Source organism: Macaca mulatta, chromosome 7, assembly GCF_049350105.2.
Source record: "Macaca mulatta isolate MMU2019108-1 chromosome 7, T2T-MMU8v2.0, whole genome shotgun sequence".
NCBI lineage: Eukaryota > Metazoa > Chordata > Mammalia > Primates > Cercopithecidae > Macaca > Macaca mulatta.
The window spans coordinates 134,623,764-134,651,071 of NC_133412.1; the positions used below are offsets into that span (position 1 = coordinate 134,623,764).

At 42.8% G+C, this 27,308-nt stretch overlaps 1 protein-coding gene across 6 annotated transcripts in view; it reads left to right on the plus strand.

The window, feature by feature from the left end:
• PRKCH (protein kinase C eta) overlaps positions 1-27,308 on the plus strand; it is a 233,293-nt gene that overhangs the window by 195,038 nt on the left and 10,947 nt on the right. For all 6 annotated transcript variants that reach the window (XR_013396298.1, XM_077941097.1, XM_077941098.1 and 3 more), the window contains 2 exons: positions 17,052-17,190; positions 17,887-18,075. Coding sequence is in view for 5 of the 6 variants with exons in the window: in XM_077941097.1 (XP_077797223.1) it covers positions 17,052-17,190; positions 17,887-18,075 (328 nt within the window). In the remaining variant the exon portion in view is untranslated. The remainder of the gene's footprint in view (positions 1-17,051; positions 17,191-17,886; positions 18,076-27,308) is intronic.

Below are 27,308 nucleotides of genomic sequence, written 5' to 3' on the forward strand. Positions count from 1 at the left end.
TCAAATAATTCATGTTTTTCAGATCTTGAATCTTGGTAAATTTTTTTCGTCAGTTGATTCTGTGTTTCTTAATTTGAGGAATAGAGTTCCTTTTCTAATGGGAAAATTCGTCGTGTCTGTGGTGCTTGCTTGTGTTTTACAAACTCTACGTGAGCATAGGCTGTCTGGCTCTGGGGATCAGAAGCACTCAGGGAGCTCGGGGGACAAGATTTCATACACTACATCCAGAAACTGGGCAGATGGTCACATGCCCTTTTTTTTTTTTTTTTTGCTTGTTTGTTTGTTTTTTGTTGTTTAAAGTAGGGCTCAGAAGCAGAGAGGGAAAGAGAATTTTTCCACAGCCTCAGAGAGAAAATCCAGGAAAATCCAGGAGTAGAACTCATGAGGCTGAGGTTCTGGAACTGTGTTCCCAAACTGCCTTCTCTGGAAAAAACGCAGAGGGAACCAGCCGATTCCTGGTAAAAAAATTTTGACTTACTGACTTTCAAAAAGAAATGAGTTCCATATGATGGGAATTGCATTCTTTGATTTGGGCTTAAAGGATTTTCTGAGCTTTTAAATGGTTTCCTATGTAATATTCCATCTCTTCTGGTTTGGGAGTTTTCCATGAAATGCCTTTTTTAAAAAACCCAAAGCATCAAATGAGCTTTTCAGCTTGATGAACTTAAGAAATTTCATCATTCCTTTTCTTCCTGACTGACCTTTTAATTTTATGCAAGATGTACAGGAGTGATTTGTCTTGTCTGGTTTGTAAGGATTTTTAATTACCAACCACACACATTAGTCACTGACTTTTGTACCTACAAGCCCAATTTTCTTTGTTTTGGGTTTTTTGAAATAAGTTTGTTTGTTCATTTATTTGGAGACAGGGTCTTGTTCTGTCACCCAGGCTGGAGTGCAGCGGCATGATCATATCCTCAAACTCCTGGGTTCATGTGATCCTTCCACCTCAGTCTCACAAGTAGCTGGGACTACGGGTACACACCACCACACCCAGCTAGTTTTAAAAAAAAATTTATGGAGACAGGGTCTCACTGTGTTGCCCAAGCTGACGCTTACAGTAACAGTAAGCGTTACTGTTACTGAGAGCTGGAAAAGGAACAGCGCAATGGGATTGGTAGCATAAAAGATTTACCACCAGATGCAGAAAGCAGTTCTCACCATTGCTTCCTCATTTCCTCAGCATCCACCATGCACAGAACCTTACACTTTACACTCAAGGAGTGTATGGATAAAGGGAATACAACCAAAGTTTAAGGTAAGAAACTCAGAGTTTGTTCAGTTCAGTTAGTACTTAATTGGCTACCCAGCCTTGTGCTAGATACCTTGTTCTGGGGCTAGAGAGCTGAAATAAGCATGGAGAAGATCTGCAGGGAAACCAACAGATACAGTCAGTGCAAGAAATGCTGTCGTTAGATGTATGTACCGAACACCATTGGAGCACAGGCACAGAGACACCAAACTTGGCCAAGGAAGGGATGCAGAGGCTTTGGAGACAGAGACGCTTCAGTTAAGAGTGCAGAAGTCAGCCCAGGAGAGAAATGGTCTCTTCCATTTATCTGTGGTGGTAAACCAATGTGTTTTAATTTTTCCTTTTTCCGTCCAATTAGGACCAATACTTTTTATAAAATATATTAAAAGTAAATTACTAGAAAAATGAAATTTCAAAATACATATAAATCTGAAGCCCACATGTTTATTATTAGATTCAGCAGACATATATTGTCATATAGTATGACAGTATGATAGTTTGTCATACTGTCAAATAGTTATAAAAGTTCCTAAAAACTCTGTGCCTCTACTCTTACCTCACCGTAGGTCAGTGCCAGTTTGCAGATGAGCAGCAGTTTGTGGACCACACTTTGAGTAGCATTGCCCTGGGCAGAGGAGGACATATGGATATAGTGATTGACTGATGTGAGAAATATGGAGGGAATATCATCGTTTACAGATGATATTAGTTTACATCCCATTAGTTTACAGATGAGGAAACTGAGGCCCAGAAAGGTGACAGAACTAAGACCAGACTCTGTGCTTTCTAACTCAAGACAGTTCTTCTTGTCCTTTGACTAACTCACCTGAACAGTCACCAGATAGCACGAGCGTTCCAGCATGCCTGCCCCGCTTCACCCACGCCTACTGCCTCTGAAGAAAGGGAAGAATCTGTGTCTATCAGAAAGTGCTGGGGATACCAGGACACCAGCCTGCTGCCCAACCTGGCTGACCTGTCTGCTCACAGACCCTGTCTTAATGACAGAAGCCACTCCAAGAGTTCACTGTGTCCTTCAGTAGCCAGTTAAATTCATGTAAATCCTGTTTGGGCAGTCAGTGGAATTTTTAGTACTCCTCTCCTTTAAAAAAAAAAAAAAAAGGAACAAAGGTTTTTCTCATCTATAAGCCAAACATGAGTGGCAGTCACCAAGCAGGGCACATTGTTATCTCTTGGAATCGGTTTGGTTCTAGACTGGTCTTGACGGATTGACACCTGGTCTGGGGTGGATTTGAGAGCCACAGAGCCACAAAGTGTGCTGTCCTGGTCTTAGGTCATCCCCAAGACAGGGGACCTCTGCAGGCAATAGCAGCTTCATGTTGGCCCTAGAGGTCCCAGATGGGTACCAGGGTCCCAGCACAAACCAGAATCCACCCAGCTCCCAATTAGTCCCCCCACATCCTCCCTAATCCTTCCTCACTGCGGTCTCCTCGGAACCTAGCCAAACCCAATGTTCGGGGAGGGAGTTGCTGTTCAGATTAACAGCCGTTTATTATGGGCCTGCTATTTGCAAAGCACTGTGTTAGGCACCGAAGGTCACTCCGAAATATGAAGATATAGAAATGAATGCAATGAGTCACCTCTCCTCATGGAGACTACATTTTAGGTGGAGAAATAAGTCATATAACAGCCCAGGCAGGATTTTGAAATTTGTTCTCTCTGCCTGCCTCCTTTGGTCCCCATGACCAAGGAAGGCAAACACCAGTGCAGTGGCATTGATTTAAATTCTTAAATGTGAACACGGCACTTGGAGTTGATTGCTTATTTGTGAAAATACATGATAAAAATATTCATAGATTTAGACATGTCAAAAAGATTCCTTCATTTATCACAGAATTGTTTATAACAGTGAACATTTTAAAAGAAAAGTCTGCAGGTGGCCTTGCATGATCTGGGTGTTATCACACCACTGAGTGTGTCAAACCAGCATCTGCCATTGGGTATAGGTCCTAAGCAATTAGACAGGGAGAGGGTGAAGAACAAGGACTGGCTGTACAGTTGAATTTTATTTGATTACATTGTGAAGTACAGATACTGTTTCACTTCCTAGGAATTTTGTGTTTTATTTCTGGAGATTCGAAATTCTCCAGAATGGAAATAAAGTAGCAACAGGATTCAGTGACTGCCCTCATCCTCCTTCAACTTATTCTACCTGCCAGAACCAGTCACCTGTGGTGAACTCAGTGGCATTTGATAGTCTAGGATGAACCAAATGAACCTCAACTTAAACCTGCTTTTTGTCATTGTACCGGTCTAGGCATTTGACACTAAACAGAGATCTTAATTCCTGTATCTTAATGCATCAGAATTTGGTCTTAGCAGAGATGTCAATAGACAGGGGTGTTGTGGCGGGTGGGGTTTAACCAGTTCTGGAGGCATTTTGCTTGTTGCCCCAAGGTCCTGGTGACAGACCATGACACTGTATGACCCATCTGGCCTTGGCTCCTGGCTTTATTACCCAGAAAGTAGTTTATAAGCCAGATGTGTCACTTAATAGTAGGCCTACCTGCCCAAAATGCAAAAGCTTGCAGTAGTTATCTAGAATTTACAAAGCTTGTTTTTACTCTTTATCAATATCGATTCTGATAAAAATCATGACAATAGGCCATGTAGATATTATCTTTCTTGTTGATGAATAAATAATAGCCAAGGGCTCCTTAGCACTTAATGCATTCCAGGCACTATGCTAAGCCATTTGCATTAAATAACTCATAATTTCTCTGAGGCAGAAACTGTTGTTATCTACATTTCTTGATGAGGAAATAAGCCCAGAGTGGTTAAGTAACTTGCCCAAGATCACACAGCTGGTAAAACTAAAACTAAATTCTGCTAATCAGGCTCCAAAGTCTGTGCCCATAGCCTCACAATATGCTGCCCATTGAAATCAGACAGACAGATGAGATGTTGTATAACCACCCCAAGTCCACCTGAGTAGGGGAGGTAAGCAGATTGAGGGAGGCCACCGTAAAAGCATGGTTGGGAAGTTGCCCTTGGCTCATCTCTCTATGTGGCACAGGGCTCCAAACTGAAATAGCCACTATTTATTGGGTCAAGATTAGTCCAGCATTTAGGCAAGAAGAATGTTAGTCCAGTCATCTGCTACTTTTGGTAGCATGTATGGTGGTGGCACTTTCTAAAGTAAAAATAACACACATAGGCTAAAAAATAAATTTTCCCTGATTTTTGAATTCTGTTTACTTTTAAGATCTTAGGAAGTTATAATGACTCACACTTGCACATTTAATAATGACTTTTATTAAGAATGCTATGACACAAAATTAGAAACATTCTTCAGACAGTGTCTCCACATGTAAGTACTTAGATATTTAAAGAAAACAACTAAATGGCTATTTGGGAAAACTGGGCCCTTTGGTTGCAAAACCAAGTGCTGGGGCCAGAGTAAGTGCTGAAGAAGTACCAGTGAGTTCTCCCAAGGGAGATTTCTTAGGGGAAAATGTGATGCCTTTTGCACATGTTACTATGGTGTGAGTCCAGTATTGGTAGGAAATCAGTAAAGTTCCCAGCACTTTACTGTGTGTGTTGCCATCTTGTGTCTAGCCCATGATCGATATTCTAGAGATGATATGAGAAATATTCCAGACCTGACCTTAGAATTTGTAATCCAACTGGGAGAAGCAAAGCTTTTTATGCAAAACATAATTAGAGAACCAAGCAATATCATCTGTAATGCAGAAGTAAAATGTGAGGTATGTTTTTAATTCCAAGAGCCTGTGAGTGATTCTGAACTACAGGCGTCTTCTTGGGTTTTTCAGAGGTTTCTGTTTAGATGGCTCAGGTTTAATCTCTCATGGGGATAGCAGGGAACCAGATGAGACCTGCTGAGGTGGCACAGTTCTGATTCTAGTGGGCAGGCTGCCTCCCCCCGATACTGCGTGAGGCGTTACTGATGCTGGCAACGGTTTGCGTTTAGCCAATTGCCAAAAGCAGCCTGCACATCCCTCCTGAGGTTGGTCCCGTAAATTCTACTCTTTCCTGTCGTAAAACATTCCTCATCATCACCTCCCTTTTCACACTTTGTGCGAAGCCTTGCATTGGGATAGCAAATGGCTGCAACTTTCACTGCTTGCTTTTCCCAAGTCGAAGAAAAATTCCAGCGCTGGCAAAGCAAGGACGTCGCTATTTTCTGACAATTGAATGTCTTCAGGGAACTGGCCTCAGTGCTGATAGGGGTCTGTATTCCTCTAGTAAGAATAGCACTGTTTCCATTAGAGGGGACCAGGATGGGTAGACAGGCTAAGACGTCTCATTACTCTTTGCTCTGTGTATTTGTATGACAGCTCAGGTGTCTGGCTTACCTTCCTGAGGATGAGAGCCATAGCTTTATCCATTTAATAACAGCCACAGTGACAGTGCTGATAATGGCTAGCATTTACCTAGCACTGTGTGCCCTGGAACATTTAATAGTTTCACTCTATGAACTCGTTTGTTGGTCTTGGTGCCATGTGTCCAACATAAGGCTAGCAGGACCCATCTGTCCTTGCCCATCCTTATTCTGTGCCACAACCACCCCTGGTTGTGATTAAGATATTAATGTTAAAGAGGGAACTGAGTTCTGATTACTCATCTTCCAAACCATTCTGTCATCTTCATGCGCATGCCCTGCAGGCAGCCAGCCAGTAAGGGGTCCTTCATACCTATCCTGTTCCTGGCTGGTGGCTCTCAGAATCTGCCATGGCTCTTGGATGCTGTTTGTCCTCCTGCCCTTGGGTGACTGGCTGTCAGAAAACCTTCATTTCCTTGTTGGATTCTGCCTCCAGGAAGCAAAGCCGACCCAGTGGTTTCTGTGGGTCAGCTGCACTTGGCAGTCTGCACTGGGGAAGATATTTGGCTTGTTGGCTGTTTTATGCCCCTTGGACTGTCAGGTCCAAGTGTACCGTTGGCCACAGCATCCAGTCTGTGTTATCAGAGCAAGGCCCTATGGTCAGGAGACCCTTAGCCGCCAAGGGTCTGTTGTCTCCTGGTGTCTTTGCCTGAAGTCCTCTGGCCTTCCTACTTTTCATCATTGAGTGCATCTATAAGCTGACCCACTGCCAGGTATCATGTCTGAGCATTTTGGCAAGGAGAGTCCGTGAGAGAGGCTTTCTTGGCAACCATAAAATAAAAGTACTGTAAGGAGCTGCTAAATAAATTTGCACCGCTTTAGCCAGGGAATTTCAGCTCTCCTGGGTGGGATGGTGATAGGGGATGTGGAATGCAAAAAAAAAAAACAAAAAAAAAATTATGAGGCTCAGCTGTCAGCTCGATGGCTCATTTGTTTGATGGTCCTAAGGACATGTATGTTTGGTACACTGAGGATGTTTATCAAACTCATTTCCTCTTGTATTTGTCCAGAGAGTTAGCAAATGGGGGTTTTTTGGTCTATTTTTTCTACCATGAGACAAAGTGAGGGGAAATCTCTCAGTCCCTTTGCTCAAGTTAAGTTGGTCCTGTGTATCTGCAGTGGTGACGGTGGGAACATACTGCCTACATGTCAAGGGCATCGAACACTCAGAACAGGATGAAGACCAACACCTAGTCTATGGGAATTAGTTTGTGAGTCTGTGCCCTGTTTGTTTCTTTGTTTCATTATTGTTTTTTGAGACAGGATCTTGCTCTGTTGCCCATGCTGGAGTTCAGTAGCACAATTATAGCTCAGTGTACCCTCCAACCTCTGGGCTCAAGCAATCCTCTCACCCCAGCCTCCCAAGTAGCTGGACCTACAGGAGTGTGCCACCATACCTGGCTAAGTTTTTTTAAAAATTTTGTATAGCTGGGCACAATGGCTCATACCTGCAATCCCAGCACTTTGGAAGACTGAGGAGGGAAGATAACTTGAGCCTAAGAGTTTGGGACTAGCCTGGGCAATACAGCAAGACCCTATCTCTCCAAAAAATTAAAAAATTAGCCGGTGGTATATGCGTGGAATATCAGCTACTTGGATAGCTGGTGAGAGGATCGCTTGGGCCCAGAAGGTCCTGGCTACAGTGAGCTGTGATCACGCTTCTGCACTGTAGCCTGGGCTACAGAATGAGACTATAAATAAATAAATAAATAAATAAATAAATAAAATTTTTGTAGAGACAGGGTCTCACTATGTTGCCCAGGATGGTCCCAATCTCCTAGACTGAAGCAATTCTCCTGCCCTGGCTCTGTTTTAAAGAGGGTAAAATAACCAGATTCAAATAAGAGTCATTTTTGTCATTTCTCATCCCAAGTAGCTGCTGGGAGGAGGTATGAGGGGGTAGTGGGGAAGAGCCTCAGAAGAGCCTTGGTGACACTTACTGGCTGGATATTGTTTTACTGACTTGCTTCATTATAAAATGAATTATTTTGCATTCAGCCTCATAATGATGAGTGTTCACATCTCATATACATGGTCTTCAGCAGATATTCCAATAGGTCAGTCTCAGGAACACCAGATTAAGTGTCTGTGAGGAGAAATGGCATAGGGACCTCATTTAATAATTAGGAATGCTGCTGCTTTTAGTAGGAAATTCATTTTCATACTTAAGTTCATTCAGACTTCAGGGACACATTGTGGAGCTATTGAAAATATAAATGCCATCCACAACAATCATAGACACTTAGTAGACACTAAGTAATTTCTGTGGTAATAAAAAAAAAAAAAAAATGAACTGATGGCAACAAGTTCAATTCTAAGTCTACAAATGTGCAGGTTCTCTAAGCAAATAAGATGTTTTTTTCCAACATTCCCTTGGAGCCTGGGTTCCAAAAGAAATCCTTTCCACTCTGACCAGTGAGTCCTTTTCCCTGCACATCTTCCTTGGGAATTATGGTCTTAAATACTACAGAAACAAACAAACAAAAAAAGGATTAAAGCTAGAATATGTAAACACATTTTAATGATTTTTTTTCCTGGTTAACAAAGTAACACATGATTCCTGTAGGAAATTTAGAAAATCCAAAACAGAAAACAAAAATCACTCATAAGCATATCACTTGGAAATAGACATTTATGTGTTTCCTCATCTCCTTTTTCCTCCTGTCTTTTCTCCTTTTCTTTATCCCTCTCCCTCACAATTGTAACAAAAAGAGAATATTGAAAATATAACTTTGTATCCTGTTCTTTCACTTAGCATTGTATCAGCCTATATAAGTAAGTCATGAAACCCAGAAGCTATGAAGGAAAGATCGATAACTGGACTATATCAAAACAAAACTTCAACCAGGCAATAATATTTGCAACCCATACAACCAATATAACAAATTATTACTATTCCGTAATATGAGCTTCTTAAAAAATAATCAAAAAGATAAACAACTCAAGTTTTTAAATGGTTAAACCATGTGAATAGGCAAGAAAAAATACAAATGGCCCTTAAACATATATTCTACTTAAAGCTTAATTGCATTAATAGTCAAAAAATGAAGTTGAAACAATGAGCTCATTTTTCACTGGCAGTTTGGCAAGAATTATAAGGATGATTCCATCTAGCCTGAACAAGGAAGCCAAAACATTGACACTTTCATGTGCTACTGGTGGGAATATAAATTGATGCAACCCTTTTGGAAGACAATATCTCTACATCTGTTTAAATTTTAAATATTTATGCCCTTTGATGTGGCATTTCCACGTCTAAAAAAATGTATCCTAAATAAACACTCCTACAAGTGTGCAAATCATGTTCATTACTCCATTGTTGGAAGGTGCAAAAAATTTAAAATAACCCAAATGTTTATGGAGAGGAACTGGTTAAATTGTGGTACATTTTTATAATGGAATTGTATGTAACCATTATAGAGAATGAGCCAGAGGCATAGGAGGTATAAATATGTCCAAGACAATTGTTAAGTGAGAAAAGTATGTTGCTGTATAATATTGTGTTAGTGTAGCATTGAGAAGAAAAGATTGGAAGACTTTGAACCCATCATCATTTTCTCTGTACTTTTTTCAGGAATGATCAATTTTATATAATGAAAATATTACCTTTTATAATCAAAAAAAACATTTTCAAATAACATTTAAAGATTCTGTTATAAAAATTTCCTTACATTTTTAGTCCTTCATAAAATTTTGGCAGCTTTCATAAGATTCTGTCATAGAAATACCATAATTTAGCCATTCCACGATTGATACATAATTTAGCTTTTTTGCTAATTACATAGGATGCAGCAGCCAATATCTTTGTAAAATAAGATTCTTAATTTTGCACTCACAAGAGTATCACATCACATAGCAGAGATTGAGAATTTAACCTGAAAAGAATTCATTGAGTTATTCTGAATGTACAAGGTTGATGTTTTTCTAATCTTTTTATTTTATTAATTACTTTTTTTTTAAGATAGAGTTTCACTCTGTCACCCAGGCTGGAGTACAGTGGTGTGATCATGGCTGACTGCAGCCTTGACCTCCCAGGCTCAAGTGATCTTCCCACTTTGGCCTCCCAAAGTGCTGGGATTCAGGCATAAGCCACTGTGCCCGGCCTTAATCTTTTTAAAGCTTACCTGGACTATAGATAGCCCATATGGAGGCAAAAGATTTGGGCCCCACTCTCTAGGTACACAGCTCCACTACCCTACTGTGAGTATAATTCATCACTAGTTTTTGTAGTCTCAGTGTAAAGAAGACCAGAGATCTTGGCCTCAGGAGATCCTCTTCCCAAGGCTCAGTCCCAGGCTCTCTCCTCATTTCATTCCTTCTCCCGAGGTGAACTCATCCACACCCAGGTAATGACTCAGATTTGTAGCTCTGATCCAGCCTTCCCTTTGACATCTAGCCATGTGTATTCAGCTGCTTATTAAATGTCTCCACTTGTATGTCTAAAAAAAGTAGCTCAATCTGTCCAAAATAAATTCTGTGATCAAGAACCTGCTGATACCTCCTTCCCTTTATCCCCTACATCCTTCCATTACTAAATTCCGTTGCTTTCCCCCAATAGTTCTTGACACATCTAGTTCTCTTTACCTTACCGCCCTCCCTATACCAGGCCACCATCATTTATCTCCTGGATACTCTAGTAGTTTCCCAAATGATCTCCTCATGTTCATTCTCAACTCCTCTGATCTGGAGTCTTGTAAAATGAAAATCTAATGTCACCCCTCTCCTGACTCAGAGTTTTCCATGGTTTATTGGGCTAAAGACTGAAATCCTCACTGGCCCCTGCCTCATCTGGTCCCTGCTCTCTCCTGTCTCCAGGCTCCCTTCTCTCACCACCCAGGACTCCAACCACACTAGTCTTCATTTCTTGACTGAACCCCTTCACCTCTGTTCCTTCCTTCTGAAATTCTCCTTACCCTCACTTTCCCTTCTTTCTGTCTCTTCATTTGGTTAATAATCTTCACAGCTCAGTTCAAATGTCACTTTCCTGGGAAATCTTCCCCCAGTGCTAGGTCAGGCTATCCCTTGATCTATTCCCATGTTTTCTCCTCATTGCACTCATCACAGTTGATAATTGTAAATTTACTTGTATGGTGATCTGTCTGCTTCTCCCACCATATATTAACCCCTTTGTGGGTAGAGATGGTGCCCCCTTTGCTTACTATTGTATCCCAAGATCCTGGCATATGGCAGGCTCATGGACGATACTCAAAGAACGGTTGGGTGGGTGAAGGGATGGATATCTCATGTCAGGTGATACTTGAATGGCACTACTGTCTGACTCAAAATGAAACCAAATGTTACACTTTTGCTAATTCCGTGACTTTTCAAAAGTCTTTTGCCAATTTAATACAATCAGTCTTGCTTTGAAACAATTTTAAGTATAAACCGAGACACTTGAAACACAAGCCAGTCCTAAGTAGTTTTATTCTGAAATTAAGATCATAACCCACATTCACTCACTTGGCAGATGCCCCCTTTTCACACTTACCTACATGCTAGTTCCTCCTCCTCAGGGGAAGGCAGCAAATGATCTGCACATTTGACCACTTGAGAGATTTGCTGTGCACTCCCCTATTCCTGTATCCTCAAGGACTGTAAAATCCATTGAACTATTTATTTATGCACAAGCTAAGAAGCAAAGCAAAAAAGAAGAAGAAGAAGAAGAAAAGAACCTTGCTTTGCAGTATTTCGATTATGCATTTCATAGTAATATGCATAAAACATCCCTTTATCATAGTGCCATCTTAGGATATTTATTGATTCTCTCAGGTGGTTCTTGTTTCAATTAAAGTCCTTTCGGGAAACAGTCTGTCAGGAGGATTGGCCAGTGACACCACTACATAGAAGGGATTGGGCCTGGTGTAGTAAGTTACAAGCCCAGGCCTTGGAGGTGAGCAGAAGTAAATCTGAATCCTGATTTTACCCCTGTCTACCTATATGATCTTGGGATAGAGCCTACTTCATAGGGTTATTTTGAGGATAAAATAATATGGATAAAGCACTTAGCATTTGATGAACATTCAGTGTATGTTCACCACTGAAGACACTGTTATTGTTGTTATTCACAAAAGCTTTTTTCCAGGTTTTCTGGACAGACCCACAGACTCACCACCCCCAAAGGAGCAACAGACAAATGGCAGTATGCTGACAATCATAAATTGACTGTGTATTTTATGATAACGGGTATCAAAGTTGTACTTTATTAAATATTATCTTTTAGATTCAGATATTAAAATGTTTATAGATGACATAGTTCATGTCTTGGATTTGTTTCAGAATAATCTGATAAAAGATGGATCAGGGAGGGAGGGAGTCGATGTAGAGAGGGAACATGTTTGAATGTGCAGTGGCAGCCGCCAAGGCTGTTTGATCGATAGGAGAGTTGTGTCATTCTCCCTACTTTTGTCTATTTTGAAATTTCCCATGATAAAAGTTGAAAAATATGTTAAAAATAGTTCATATAAATAGCCTCCTAGATTCATTCTTGTTCAAGGAGCCAGCTCTCAGCTCGCTTTCCTTTATTTCTTTTGGAAGAGTAACTGATTCTAGTGATCTAAGCAGTAAGACTCATGTCAATCTGTTTTATTACTCTCGGGATAGCTTATGGTGGAAACAAAATAAATCCAATTTCTGAATCTCCTTTGTCTTCAATCACTTGGGAATTCTCTCTGAAACTACTGTGGGCATTTTAAGTAACCCTGATTACCCAGCAAGAACAATGTAGCTTTCAGACAAGCACAGAGGATAGAATAACTCTTTCTACCCTTCTATGCTTGCATGACAAAAGCTGTAGCTATTAAATACCGGTGCTCAATGAGCTAATGAATGGCGAGCCGGTAATTGTGGTTTTGGCATTTTAGGATTTGAGCCTCTGCCCTGTATGAACTTGTAATCTTCATTGTGTAGCCTTGTTAAGTTCGGCTGCTGAGTTACATGTTGGCATAGGAAGCTGAGGCACTCCTAAGCCAAAAACTGACCTCTGCATATTTCAAACTAAAGTCAAGAGGCTTAGGGTGACTTCTTTTGCTTTAAAAAAAAAAATAAAGGCATGATTTCCCTTTAGAGTGGAAGCTGACCATGACTGTAAATGGCTCTGTAATCTTTGGCTTTGTTTGAGTCACCCCCTCCATGTTCTGCTCTTCCGTTTGGATGCAAGCCAGCACAAGGATAAGCGTTCTGCTTGATCCTCGTTGTTTAATAATTGACCCTTCAAAATCTCTTTCTTTCTCCAGCTTCACCAAAGAGAAGAATTTAAATTTTGATTTCAGGTTTCTTCTTTTCCCTCTCGAGTCTGTCTCTAAGGGGTAAAACATGTGGCTTTTTATAAGTTTAAGTACTTTGGAGCAAAGTTTATGGAGTGTCCTTCCATCCCCTAAAAATAAGATAGGCTCCGAGTTAGCCAGGGCAGTCATATTGGGGTCCATCTGAAATGCTTCTGTGTATCCCTTTGGTCAGCACCTCCTGCCAGGACCATGCTGGAGCTGCTAAGAAGGAAGACAGGTGCACAGACAGAGCCTTCTGGAATACAGTGCAGGGTGTGCTGTCATAGAAGTATAAACTGGGCACCCTAGAAGCAGAGTTGATATTACTATGACTCTCTGGGGACATCAGAACAGACTTCACAGAGCAGGTATGAGATACTATTGCTGAAGGCAGAACTGGCAACCGGGAATTACATTATGCTCTTTATTGAACCCTCTTGGGATCCCAGTTTGAGTGATCTCTTACTAGATAGCACCTGGTGTGAGAACAGCCATGGCGTTTCCTTTACGGCTCATACAGTTCTGAGAATGCCTAAAATTAGATTGAAATCAGGATTAAGGTGTCTAACCTGCCTTTGTGGCCTCGGGCATCCTGTGACCAGGATGAGTCACATTCTTGTCTTGCCCACTTGTGTCTTCTGAGAGCTGCGTCCCAAGACTTCCCCATGCAGAGCTGATTGTAATAGTTGACGGACAAAACTGATGGCCCAGCACTTTCCCTCCCTGCGCAATTCCTGCTGCCCATGACAGCAGCTGAGTAATAAGCAGTCAGACCTCTTACCTGGGACATTAGTCACAAACTCTTAAGCAACTGCGGGTCAACTCTTGAGACCATTGTGGATTTCTGTTAGCACTTGTTTCTGTTGCCCAAGAAGATCCTTTCCAAGACCTCAGCAGGCATACTGGCTTCGGGAAAATTCTGAAACTCAGTGACCTTGTTTGGAAATGTGAGTGAGAGTGTTCTGGGCTCAGGTCCACACAGGCCTGGCTTGTCAGGCTAGGACACAGTGTCGATAAAGCTGGGCTCATGGGCTTTGTCCCCCCGGCTGTGCTCTCTCCTGGGGCTGCAGACTAGTGTGTCCAACCTCAGCCAGGTGCCTCTCTACTGTGTGCCCTCAGCCCCAGAAGAGCCAGGGACCCAGGCCTTACAGTGCCTCCCAAGTCAGAAAACACTTGTGGAAGAACTGAGAGTGTTGGCCTCCTTCACTGGACAGGACCCCAGTCATCCTCACCTCTGCTCCCGACCTGCGCTGCTGTGATCGCAACCTCTTGTAGGTTAAATTGGCTGTGCTCATATTGTGTGCGTGTGGTGGGACAAGGGGAGGAAGCGGCTTCCACAAATCAGCCCACTGAAAACACTCACTTATATGGGACATGGGATTCTGCATGGAGAAGGGCTGATTTGGAGCCAGGACTGGGTTTGGGTTAGAGACACAGAAAGCTTGCTTCGCTGAAGTGGGTGCACAGGTACTCAGCATGCCTTTGCCTTATGCCCCTGACACCTGGGGAGGCTGCTGCTAAGAGCAGAGAAGTCTGTTCTACGTTCCATTGATCTGTGCCATGAAAGCTGTGCTGCTTTAACCACACTTACTGGGGATTCCTGGAATACCAGACTTGCTTTCCATTCCTGGGCATTTTCTAGTGGCCATTTTCTGTAAGACCTGCATGGCCAGGCTGTATCAACTCACAGGACACTGTGTGGAAACCAGTCATGCCAGTTCTGTCATCACCTACCTCCTCCAAGCCAGCAACGTGATCCAGGCTGGACAGACACCAACCTTTTGCCTTGGGCCATGCAGGCCAACAGACCTTGATTCTCACACTGAGGCAGGAAAATAGAACCTCAAGTGCCCTGATACAACCCACAGTGAATGTGACACTCCAGAAAGAGCAGTCAGCTGCAGCCACTGTGAAGATGCCACAGCGAGGGGGGCTCCAGGCGGCCCAAGGCCATGGCAGCCTCCCACAATGGCAGTTAACCACAAAGCTCCAGGCCACCCTAGGGACCTGCAGCCTCCTCGTCACTGATCAGCCTGTGTGGGTTGCCTCTGAGCATATTGTTCCTTTAAAAACCAAAGTGTAAATGTCTCACCCAAAAGGCCAAGCTGCTGCTCTGTCCGGCCTAGACTGTGCCTGGGAGGCTAGCAGTGCCACCTTCCCTCTGTAACAGTGCCCTGGGGAATGGTTGGCAACAGGAGAACCCTGTGCCTGTGCTGGGAAGCGGGTTGTTTTAAGAGAGCACTGCCTTTTATTTATAGACAGCTTTATCAGTACACGGCCATGTTCCTGCTGACCTTGAGGACTCTTTACTAAACAATCCTGCTGCTGAGTATTCACTTCCTTCCACGTGAATTTGCTCTTAGGGATTGGAGGAGGAGTGGAAAATGCCTTGAACCAGAGTCTCCATAATCTATTAGGCTTCTTGTGCACCTGGGGTACCCACAAACAAACCCTCTTCTCACTCTGGTTTTCCTTTTCCTGGTTAACATCCCCACAAACCTACTGGATTTAAGACAGAAACCCAGGAGTCGTTTCTGCTGCTTCTCTCTGCCCATCTCTAAGTGATTATCAAGCCTTATTACTGATTTTGCTTTCACCAAAGCCCTGCTTCCTTTCTCCTGACTGACTCCTTATTTTCCATTCCATTCATCACTGTTCTGGTTCAAGTCTTAACATCTCTTCCCTGGATGGTTTCAGCCTCCCCTAACTGATCTTTTCTTGTCCAGCCAGGAATCAGTTACTCCCTTAATTAGGGAGCATCAGGAAGTTCTTTTTGCCTAATATCTGAAAATCAAAATTCCTTAGTGTGACATTCAGGACCCTTCATCGTTTGAAGGACTTAACTTTCCTTGTAGCCCTGAGATTTTTCATGGCCCCAGCACTCCTGTGTCCTGTGCTGCCCACCCCTCAGCCTCCTCCACCATACCCAGGGTTCTCTGAGTCCACCTGCACAGCCACACCACTGGGCTTGTTGCCATGTCCCCGCCCCATCTGCCTCTCCATGGCGGCCTTCTCACTCCCCCTTCTCTGCCTGGGAGACTCTGACTCATGCTTTCAGACCCAGCTCAACTTCTACTTCTGCTGTGAGGCTGTCTCTCTCTCCTCCCACTGGAAGGAATTGTTCTCTCTTATGTTTCTCTCGTAGCACTTGGTTCATACCTTCATCATGCCACTAGGATGATACAGCAATTGGTGTGTTGCCCCTCCCTTGCCCCTCCCCTGTCTGTCCTGTCCATATGTGTGTGTGTGTGTCTGTATATAAGATATATATCTATTTGTTTTACACACACACACACACACACACACACACACACATTTCTTTCTTTCTCTCTCTTTTCATTTTGGAGACAGGGTCTCACCCTGTCGCCCAGGCTGGAGTGCAGTGGTGCACTCTCAGCTCACTGCAGCCTCAACCTCCTGGGCTCAAGTGATCCTCCCACCTCAGCCTCCCAAGTAGGTGGGACTACAGGTGCATGCCACCATGCCCAACTAATTTTTGTATTTTTTGTAGAGATGGGATTTCACCATGTTGCCCAGGCTCATCTCAAACTCCTGAACTCAAGCAATCTACCTGCCTCAGCCTCCCAAAATGTTGGGATTACAGGCACCCGGCTGACAAGTATTTCTTAAGTACATTATGCCAGGCATAATGGCGAACCACATAAACACAATCCCGGCCGTCATGGAGCTTCTAGCCTAGGAAATATTTGTCTCCCATTACACTGTGAGTTCCTTGCAGATGAAGATCAGCTGTGCTCCTAGTGCCTGTCATCACCCCTGGCACACAGTGGCCACCTCCCCTATGGGTGTTCACTCTGACTCTGATGGGTAGAGATGGGTGCTAGAGTGGAGGGTGGGGGATAGGCTGAGTACAAGGTAAGTGGAAAGCCTAGAAAAGCCACATTCTGCCCTCCGTTTTTAAAGGACAGCCCACATTTTCCTGTTGTTAGCCCATTCTTAATGGGCCCATCATCTTGGAGCCATGAGGCAAGTTCTGAGACTTGATCTAAATTTGTCATCCAGATAGCACAGAGAAGCTCACATGGCCGCATGTGGCCTCACTTGTGTGTGTGTGTGTGGGTGGGTGGGTGTGTGTGTGTGTGTGAGTGCCCATTCTGAGAGGTGGATGGTTTGGGGTCCGGCTGCCCTATCTCATGCTGCTCTTTGTATCTTTCAGAGATCTGAAACTGGACAACGTCCTGTTGGACCACGAGGGTCACTGTAAACTGGCAGACTTCGGAATGTGCAAGGAGGGGATTTGCAATGGCGTCACCACGGCCACATTCTGTGGCACGCCAGACTATATCGCTCCAGAGGTGAGTGCAGCTGCTTGATGCAGCTCTGAAATCTGAGCTCTCCAGTAACTGACCAGAAATGCCACTGGCTGCTTTTATGTGCTGCAGCGTTGGGGGCAGTGTTGAAAGCCGACACCTCTAGACTCGTTTATGGCTCATTGGGCGAATGATGGCTGAAAATGGCCTAAGTCACTCTAATAAGAATTTGAGTTTAAAAAAAAAAATTTGTAGATTTTGCAGTTGCTTTGGGCTTTAGCACTAAATGAAGACAAAGTGAACGCCACTCATGGCTATTTATATTTATTTTCCTCTTTGTCTCTACTTAGTGATTTAATTTCAGCATCATTTGGCAGAACTAAAGAAAGGCTCTTGAATCCTTCCCATATGAGTGAGTGAACCCAGTCTCCTTTTTTTTCCTCACTGATACATTTCCAGAACCCTTTCTGTTGGGGATCTGCACGAGCCCATCACTGGGGCCCAATCATAAATATTTGCTCACCATACCAGAGAAGGCATCTCTGAGTTGACCACAGGGAAAACAGACCACTCTGTAGAAGTGGAATGAAATATGCATGCTAGCACAGGAGACTTTAAAAAAAAAAAAAAAAAAAAAAAACAACTTTGATATTTCCTAGTGCATCAATTTCCCTAGTTATGAAGAACACATTTGTTAATCTGATGTATGAACCACCTTCTCCTGCTGCCCTCTTTGCACAGATCCTCCAGGAAATGCTGTACGGGCCTGCAGTAGACTGGTGGGCAATGGGCGTGTTGCTCTATGAGATGCTCTGCGGTCACGCGCCCTTTGAGGCAGAGAACGAAGATGACCTCTTTGAGGCCATACTGAATGACGAGGTGGTCTACCCTACCTGGCTCCATGAAGATGCCACAGGGATCCTCAAATCTGTAAGTTTGGCTTACCCAGCTAGCTTCTGATCTATTGCAGACCAGCTTGTTTTATGTGCTTCTGGTGTCTTTTCAGTGCCTCCCACCAGTAAACCACTAGCTCTAACTAAAATTTGTGTTCTAATCTAAAGAAGCAAAGAACCAGAGTTCTCTCAGGCTGTTACCCTCTCTTATGCAATACACCCTCTCTTATGCAATAGTTATTTTGGGGCCAATTTTGATAGTCCTTGATAACTTTGTTTGCCAAATAGCAAGTATTTCTAGCACTTCAAACTTTAGTTGAGGGGAGGTGATGTTTCCCCTTCATACAGTCAGGCCACGCCAGAGTTTTGGGTCAAGCGAATGCCATTCCCAGCCTGTTATTATATCAGTTGTGTTTCTGTTGGCATCTTCAAGGAGCCAGGATGAAGGGCCTTTCTCTTAGGGCTGGGAGAGGAGAAGGAAGGTTTTCCAAACCTCTGCAGATCTCTTTTGCCTCCAAATTATTCTTATGCAAGCCAGGTGCCACGCCCAGCCTGCAGGTGCAGTGTTGTAATGGATCATGTTGAGAAAGTCTTTTCTGTGTGTGCATTTAAGGCACTGTGCTGGACGCCTTTGAATTGAGGAAAAACATGTATTGGACGCCTTTATGTTGAAAATAAAGTACATGTAATTTGGGTCAATTCTGTAACCACATTAGTTGAGTTCTAAAATCATGTTTTTTCACCTACTATATGCAGAGGGGGGATATAAAGGCAAATAAAAGATCAGTTGTTCGAGAAGGGATAAATCAGAACAATCTATATTTTGTTGGATAGTATCTATGGCATAAGAATTACTATCCTTAAGTTATATCCTTTCAGTAATTTGAGGCAAAAGTGAAATGTGAGAAATATTTGCTATCATGTTGAAAGACTTGTTTCTCTTTAGAAACTTCTAGCCCTATAATCAGTGCCATTTCAAGGACATTTTTTATGTGGGTCACTGTGTACTGGGGCTGAAGGCTTGATTGTCCCTGAGAATTCTCTACATCACTAAAAGAGGAATAATCACAGAAATCCTTCTGAGGCAAATATTACCAAAGTGAATCATAACACATGGCTCGATTCTCAAGCTGAGGTGCCAGTACCCTCCTGAAATTGAGAAAGCATTAATCTCACAGAAATAAAAATCTCACAGTACTTTGGGATTCTACCAAATGTCTCCTATCTAACATGTTTTTGTAAGAACAGTTCATTTTTATATTAGTGGAAATTTTAGAGGAAACCATAAACATGGCTTTTGTAATTTTATGAAAAAAAAAAGTCATAGAGAAAGGCTTGTCTTCGTGGATTTGTGCCATGAAGTTTCTTAACTTCCTGAAGGGAAATGTACTCACCTGGGTTGGCTGCAGCCAATTTTGATAACGTAAACCACAATAACACAGCCTCATCATGCTGCAGAGGGAGGCGGACTTTGCATGATCATTTTCCTACTTCCATGGCCCAGAACCGGGCTTTCTGCGAAAAAGCATGCCAGCCTTCTGTGGCCGGCAACTGCCACCTTCATCATGCTAACGGTTTTCCATACCCCACATATTTAGTCCAATTACTGTAGCTGATTTAGTAGTTTTTAATATTTAGATGAAGGATCCCAGAGTTCATAATTCACATGAAAATACTGGTTCAAGCCATAAAGAAATGCCTGTTGTCAGCATTGGTCACTAGGCTTGGTACCATGAAGGGTAGGAAATAAAAGTCAGTCCATGCCTCAAGAAATTTTTGTATTTAGAACTCAACTAATGTGGTATAAACACTGGATTAGCAATCCAGATCAGTGTTTCTCTGATAGATACCATATGCCTTTTGAATCTAGGTCTAGTAGAAATCGTAAGAGGCCACATCACCATTTGGGTTGGATATTCCTAATTTTTTGTCTTTACGTTTTTAGAAGTCCTCAACCTTATTCTCGTGTTTCAGAGTCCTCTTGAGAGAGTTCTTTCCAACTAAATATGAAATTAGGTATCATTCCCTTAGCCTAGAACCTAGGACAAGTACTAAGCAAGGTTAAGATTCATATGGAATTTCTAAGACTGTTTCTTTTTAACCAGGTGAGCTCAGTTACTTCAAGCTATATCTTTTATGTAAATATGGATATTTTTGGTAACGAGCAAATATATTATCCAGTAATAGCCTCATGGTCTTTCCTCCAAGAGGAAACAGCCTCTGGTGCCTAAGAAGAATCGCATACAGTGGAGACTGAGTTGTTCTCTCTCCTTGCAGGTTCACTTTTGGGAAATTACAAGTCCCTTCACTTCTCTTTATTTCAGCTCCTTTCTCATGCCAGCTGCTCCACTGATGGAGGCAGCAGCTGCGACTGTTACATATCATGTGTCTAGCACTCATTTTCCTAAGTGACACTTGACACTCTCTCTGGGCGTCTTCCACATAGGAAGGAGCAGGGGCTCTGGGCTCACAGCGCAAGCCCTGCCTCCCACTCCTGTTACCTTCCGACTGAGTGACCTTGGCGAGCCTCTGTGCCTCTCTGAATCTTAGCGTCCTTGCTTGTAAAATAGAGGTAATAAAATCCATACCAAAGGGTGATTGTCCGGATTATATGAAATAATATAGGTAAACTTCCCGGGCACACAATAAGCATTCCGTGTTTTCCTCCTTCAAGGCATGTACCTTCAATGTAATTTTCTTAAAAACACTTAAATATTGTCAGATAAAATTACTAAAAAAAAAAAAAAAAAAAAAAAAAATCACTAAGAGGATTTCTGGGATTTTTTTTTTCTTTTTCTTTTTCTTTGTTTTTTTTTTTTTTTTTTTTGTACATTTTACTCTCCATGCCTAAAAACAAGAAGCTTAAATGGTATAGATGAGAACATTCAGCTAGTCTTTGCAGGGGACTGAGACATTTAAATAGAAATGTGATCAAAGAGAAGAAAGAAATATTCAGAGCACTCAAGACTAGACTTGAGGAGACACACTGAGGAGGGAAAGGCATCAGAATTGCGTTGGTTAAGAACCTACCTCCAGAGCAGAGCTGCCTGGGGGCAGATCTTGGCTCTTTGACTAATAGGCTGTGTGACATTGGGCAAATGGCATAAGTCTTGCATGCCTTAGTTTCCTCTCCATTTCCTTGGGCAAATGGCATAATTCTTCCATGCCTCAGCAGGTGGGGTATCCAGCCCACAGGGCTACTGCGTGGTTGGCATGAGGTAACGTGTGGGTGCCTGAAGCAGTGCTTGGCACAGGGTACCTACCAGAAAGTGTCCTGCACTGTTACCGCTGAGAGCTGCATGCATGAAATGAGTTTTTTACACTCTGTCCTTATCTCTGCAAAAGTATTTGTCATATTAGGAGGAGGGTTTGAGATAGCAAGGCGTGCTATGCCAACCACTCAGGCTGCTTTCTGGCTCTAATTGCAACTTGATTTAATTAGGCCAATATAGTTATTTTACTACCAGAAGAAAACTTAGAGATTGTCCATTCCCACCCCCTCGTTTTATAGAGGAGGAAACCATGAAGCACTGAGAAATTGTGACTCATCAAAGGCCATTTAACACATTACTTAAATCAGTTGGGGCCTTTGTGCACTGCTGATGAGGATGTAAACTGGCGTGGATAATGGTATGGTGGGAGGTTCTTCAGAAAATTAAACAGAATTACCATATGATCTAGCACTTCTACTTCTGGGTATTTGCTCAAAAGAATTGAAAGTGGGAATTCTAATAGGTATTTGTACACCCATGTTCATAGCAGCATTACGTACAATAGCCCAAAGGTAGAAGCAACCCAAGTGTCCATCAACAGATGAATAGATAATAAGATGTGGTACGTGCACTCTGAACAAGCATTCATTTGGTTGCACAGGGCCAGATCAAGGTATACTGTGTTCTTTACCACTATTGACTTGACGCCTTTTTCCAGAATTTTGTGTCCACCTAAGATCAGACATTCTGGGAGCCTGGTGACTTCAGGAGTTCCTGATGTGAATAGTTGAATCCATCGGATGGTGTTTTGCATAGTTCTAAAAACAGTAGGGAAATCATGAGTGCTAAGTTGTGAACTGTAATTATTTGTCTTTGCCCTTAATTTTATAGTTTTGTGTGATCATTAGAAACATAAACACAGAATTGTAGAGCTAGAAATAGTTTAAAAATATTTTGTCCACATTTCCTCATCTGTGGATTAGGAAACTGAGGCCCAGAGAGATGAAGGGACTTTACATATTAGAACGGAAAGAACACACCCTAGACCTCATTTGACTCCTGCCACTGGTTTTCAGTCTGTAAAGGTGTGATAATAACACCTACGGTGCGCACTTCAAATAACTCAGTATACATGAAAGCGTTTTCCAAGTGGAATGCACAATACAAGAGTAAGTGATTAGTATTGCTAACTTGTGAGTAGTAATTTCACAATACACTTTGAGGTGTTATTATCCTCATCTTCTTGAACAATTCAGCAACATCATCAAGGTTATTACGTGCTTTATTTTACACAAGGCTGCGGTAGGCTTTTATTCCTAAGGAAATTGTATTTTTGTTTTTCCAGGAGCTTTTAAATCTTGACCAAAGACGCATAGGTGGGGTGTAAATAGCCAAATAGATATTGATCTGTTTATTTATATAATAGGCTTATATCAACGTATACGTGCATAGCAGGCATGGGTTCTGCAATACTCAGGTTCTGTGCGAGGTGCTAGAAATCCAGTGATGAGCAAGGCAAATATGATCCTGCTCTTGTGGAATTCACAGTCCAGTTGGGGTGGGGAGAGAGAAAGAAATTTTAAAGAGCAATTGTACCTTAACTGTATACTTACAATTGAATGAGAAAAAAAATTAAAATCCAAAGTTCTTTGAAAGCATTTATTTAACAGGCAGATCTAACATGACCTGGGCCACCAAAGGAGGCCATCTGGAGGATATGACATTTAAAAAAGACTGAAGAGAAGTTAGGCTTGAAAGTGTGCAGAGGTCTTGAGAAAGGAGCAGTCCATTTGAGTAGCTCAGTGGTAGGCTGGTTAGAGTGTGATGAGCGAAGGGGTGGGGCAGTGAGAGCTTCAGGGAAGGAGGCTGAGGGAACAGTGAGAGCCCAAAGGATATCCTAGGCCACACGAAGGAGACTGGACTTTATCTGAAGTGCCAACGTAAGTCTTTGAAGAATTCCAAGCAAGCATGAATGATGCAATCACTACTTCATGTGCAAAAGATCACCCTGGCTATTGTATAAAGAGTGGACCAACAGGCTGAAGTATTTACTGATTAAGTGACTTCCAGGATTTCTTTCAAAATAATTCAGGAGTTGTGGGGAGGAACAGATGAAACAAGACTGGGCATGTGTCAGTAACCATCAAGACTGAGTGATGAGTATACATGAGGGTCTGTGTTACTGTTGTCTAAAATTTCCACAATGGAAAAGTTTTTAAAACCACCACATAAATGAATATCTTATACAAACAAGCTCAGCATGTGTGTATGAAGAAACATTTCTAGCCTGTATAGAAAAAGTGATCTCCATCTTCACAAATGAGGGGAAATGGTTTACAATACAAATATACAGAAAGAGCAGATGATGTGAGCCACATACAAGCTGCCCTGTGGATCCTGGCCACATCTCTTAAATCCATGTAAGAGTCTCAGGTTCCTGGCCTGGGAGTCTATGTCACCCTGATGATTTTTTGCCACAGACAAAACTACCTGGTGGTTTTAGCACGACTCATTTCTTCAGCATCCCTTGAGAAACTCTATGCCTTCTCAAGAAGTGTCCTTCAACCCCCAGGGTAGTAACAAAGGGTACCCCAAAGAAGCATTTGTAACAGAAAAGAGACCAGAGGAGGAGAGAATCCTCATTGTTGGACTTTGCCCCATGCTGCCTCCTTGGAGCCCTGGGAGATCCTTTCCCGGCTGGATCTGCCCTTTCCCACTGGGAGGCAGGAAGAGCTGAGATCTCCAAGCCAGCCCTTCACAGTGCCTCTCTCTGCCATCTCAGTGTGGGAGGGGCCTCTTTCCATGGCTTCCTGAGATGGAGATTTATTTAAGAAGGAAAGCTTGTTGAACTCCCTCTTACCTTTTTAAATGAAAGGTATTATTGTTATTCTGTATCTGGGGAAACTGTTCAGACACCTGTTTATGTTACATACCATAGAGCTACAGATGTTAAAGACCTCAGGGCTTCATGTGGCGTGATGTCAGCGAGTGCCTACATTCAGGATTGGGGAGGGTGTGTACTGTCCAGCATTCCTCTAAAACTGTGTGATTGGCAAGGCAGGGTCCAGCATCTTCTTCACCCCTAATCTAATATTAATGTCCCAACAGGCCCTCCCTGTCATCACCTTTACCACTGCCCTCTCCACCCACAACACCCCCAAGGTTGTGGACTTGTGAGTTCTTTGTGTGTAGCTGTTCAAACATTTCCTATAGATGTGGGTAGTGGACAAAGGACTTGCTTGTGAGAACTTTTCCCATGGAGTGCAGAATCAGTGGGCGCGGGGGTAGTTAGAGCACACACAGTTTTTAGCCCAGGATTTCTACTTGAAAAGAATTCCCTAAATCATTAACCAGTAATCGCACATCTAAAAGTAATTTTATATGCACCCAAATAAGCACACTGGAAAGACTATTTTTCTTGCTTCCACTTCTGTTTTTCTCATCTTTGTTTCAAATGTTTCTGTTTCATACTTAACATGTGCGTGCCTCAAAAGCAGCCTCGCCTGCGACTCGCAGAGAATGGAGTATTCACACTGGCAGGGTCCTCAGAAGCTAACAGAACAAAGGCATATGACGACACACACATTTGTGTAAAGAAAAAATAAAGGGCATTCCAGCTGTTATTTCCTTTTTTTTTTCTTTTTTTTACTTGGTTTGGGAATATACACTACCTGTTTTCTGGTGTCACCATGTCATCAGGTTTCTTAGGCTGGCAGTAAATTATCCCAAAATGCTGATAATGATGAGGCAAAAGAAAGTCTGTCATTTACTTAGGGCTTCTGAGGTTCCGCTGAGGTTTGCCCTCGTCTGGGTCCAGAAAGGTTTAGGGAAGTCCCAGGCGAGTCAGCAGAGCTCAGGAAGCCGAAGCCTTGTCTCAGAGGTTAGTACTCCTTTGCTGAATCATTGCCAGGAAGAAATCACGTGGCTCAGGCTCCACTCAGGTGAAATCGGCACCTTTGTCTTTGAGCTCACACAGGTGCCTGGGCTAAACAAGTGCTGAAAGGAGCTGGGTGCATTCTCCTGAGTCACCTTTGTCGACTCTGGAAGCACTGTAAACTTGGCCTCAGAAGGAGATTATAAAGTGCTTTTGTTCCTAAGCTTTATAGAAATTAAAGTGTGTATGTATGCATGTGGATTTCTCTGTCATCCAGCCTCTCAGATTTCGACATCCGAGCATTGTCTGCAGGAATCCTGCTTGCCTCTATGCACAAAGGAGGGGGAACCACAGTTAATTCAGGGATCCTCTTTTAGCCCTGAGTGTGTCCCACATCTGTCGCCAGGCAGTGAATTCCAGGAGCATTGACTGTCTTCCTCTCCATTTCCCTACTCCCCTCCTGGGAGAGGCTGGAATGCTCAAGGAAGCCAGCAAAGGTGGTCAGCCAGGAGAAGGCTGGGGAAGAGGAAGGAAATATGGGACCTGAATAACGCAGAGGATCCAATCCCAGATCATTAGGGCTGGTTTTTCAAACACTGTTAGGTGAAATCCAAAAGAAAGTTATCAAAAGATCCTTGAGGAAGAGGAGTGGTTAACATGCAGCCTGGCAGTCAGGACTGGAATGCCTGTCTGAGGAAAGGAAGCTGCCCCACAGGCCTCTTACCGAAACCCCTAGTGAGGTTAACACCCTTCAGAAAAGGAACCATTTGCTGACAGATCAAGGCCAGTGTCTGCAGAAAACAGAAAAACACTGCTCTTCCCAGAGATTTTGTATTTGGGTCTTTTTAAGTCATATAATTTTGTTTAAGTTCTTGTTCTCTACTTCTTTTTCCCTCATTAGATTGTAAGTTTCCTAAGGTGGGAGGTCCTTACATTTTGATAGCTGTGTGAAGGATTTTTTTTCTTTATTTTAAATAGAGTACTCATGCTGCATGTCTCATTTCTCTCCATCTCTGGCAGGAAGATAAAGATGTCAAAGCTTTTGTAAAATGACCCTGGAAACTTTTCCTGTGTGGAGATTTGCTAACCAGTGTCTGTGGGTCAGAAAAGCTTTTTGTTTCAAGTTAGAAAACCTCTTGCAAACAAAAGTATTTGACTTTGTTGTTTTTTGTTTGTTTGTCCTTGCCAACTATCAAAGGTCAATAATTTTGGGCAGTTGATCATTAGATTTGGTTTGGATGCCAAAGATAATGTATATCCAGCATAAAGAAGGGTACTGGCCTCGATTTCATCAGAGAAGAATAAAGGATATTGTATAGTCCCCACTAGGGAATCTTTGTTTAGCACTCACTTCTCTTCAGTAGCTACATTTGGGGAATCATACCTGGAAAAAAGTAGTTTGTATAGCTTGGGCATGTAGGGTAGCAGCAGCTTTTTCTTAACACTTGGAAGTCATTGGAGAGCAGTGAAATCCGCCCCATCAGTCAGAGCTGCTTGAGACTGGTTTGTCAGGAATAAAAGCATGTTGTCTAACAGCGGGCATTGGCGCAACCGCATGGCCTTGGGTTTCCATCTCCGAGACTCGCCTCTAACCTTTACCTACCGTTAATCAGCATTGTCCCATGACAGGAATGAAGATACAGGGAAGCAATCATGATTATAAAACACAGGAAAGGTGGGGTGTTGGGAGCCTTGGAAAGGAATTGAGTACGTGCTCATGAAGGGCTGCTGGATTCCAGTCACAGACAGCATGGAAAACACAGCCAGCAAGCCCACCACAGATCTGAGCACTGCCCCTGCCCCGCTGCAGGAATGGTATAGGGCATTTACCGTACTGAGTTTCATCAAGAGAAAATAATGTACACTGTGTAGTGTGTCTCTGGAGATATCGCACAGAATATTCTGATGCCGGTCAGTTACAACCTGCCAGGTAAGGCACTGACCCGCCGGCATTCTCAAATATACAAGCATGCCCACTTCCTCCTTCACTGGCTCAGGGAGATCAGCTTGAGCAAGTTTATTTCACTTTATTTTTTATAAAGAAAAGCCTATTTCAGACTCAAGGAAAACAAAGCATCTGTAGCTGAGGGAAGGACAGTCTTCAAAATGCCAGCTTTTTTTCTCCTCCCAGAGTTTTTAGTGATAAATGCAAAAAGAGAAGAAAGAAAAGAGTCCCTTGATATG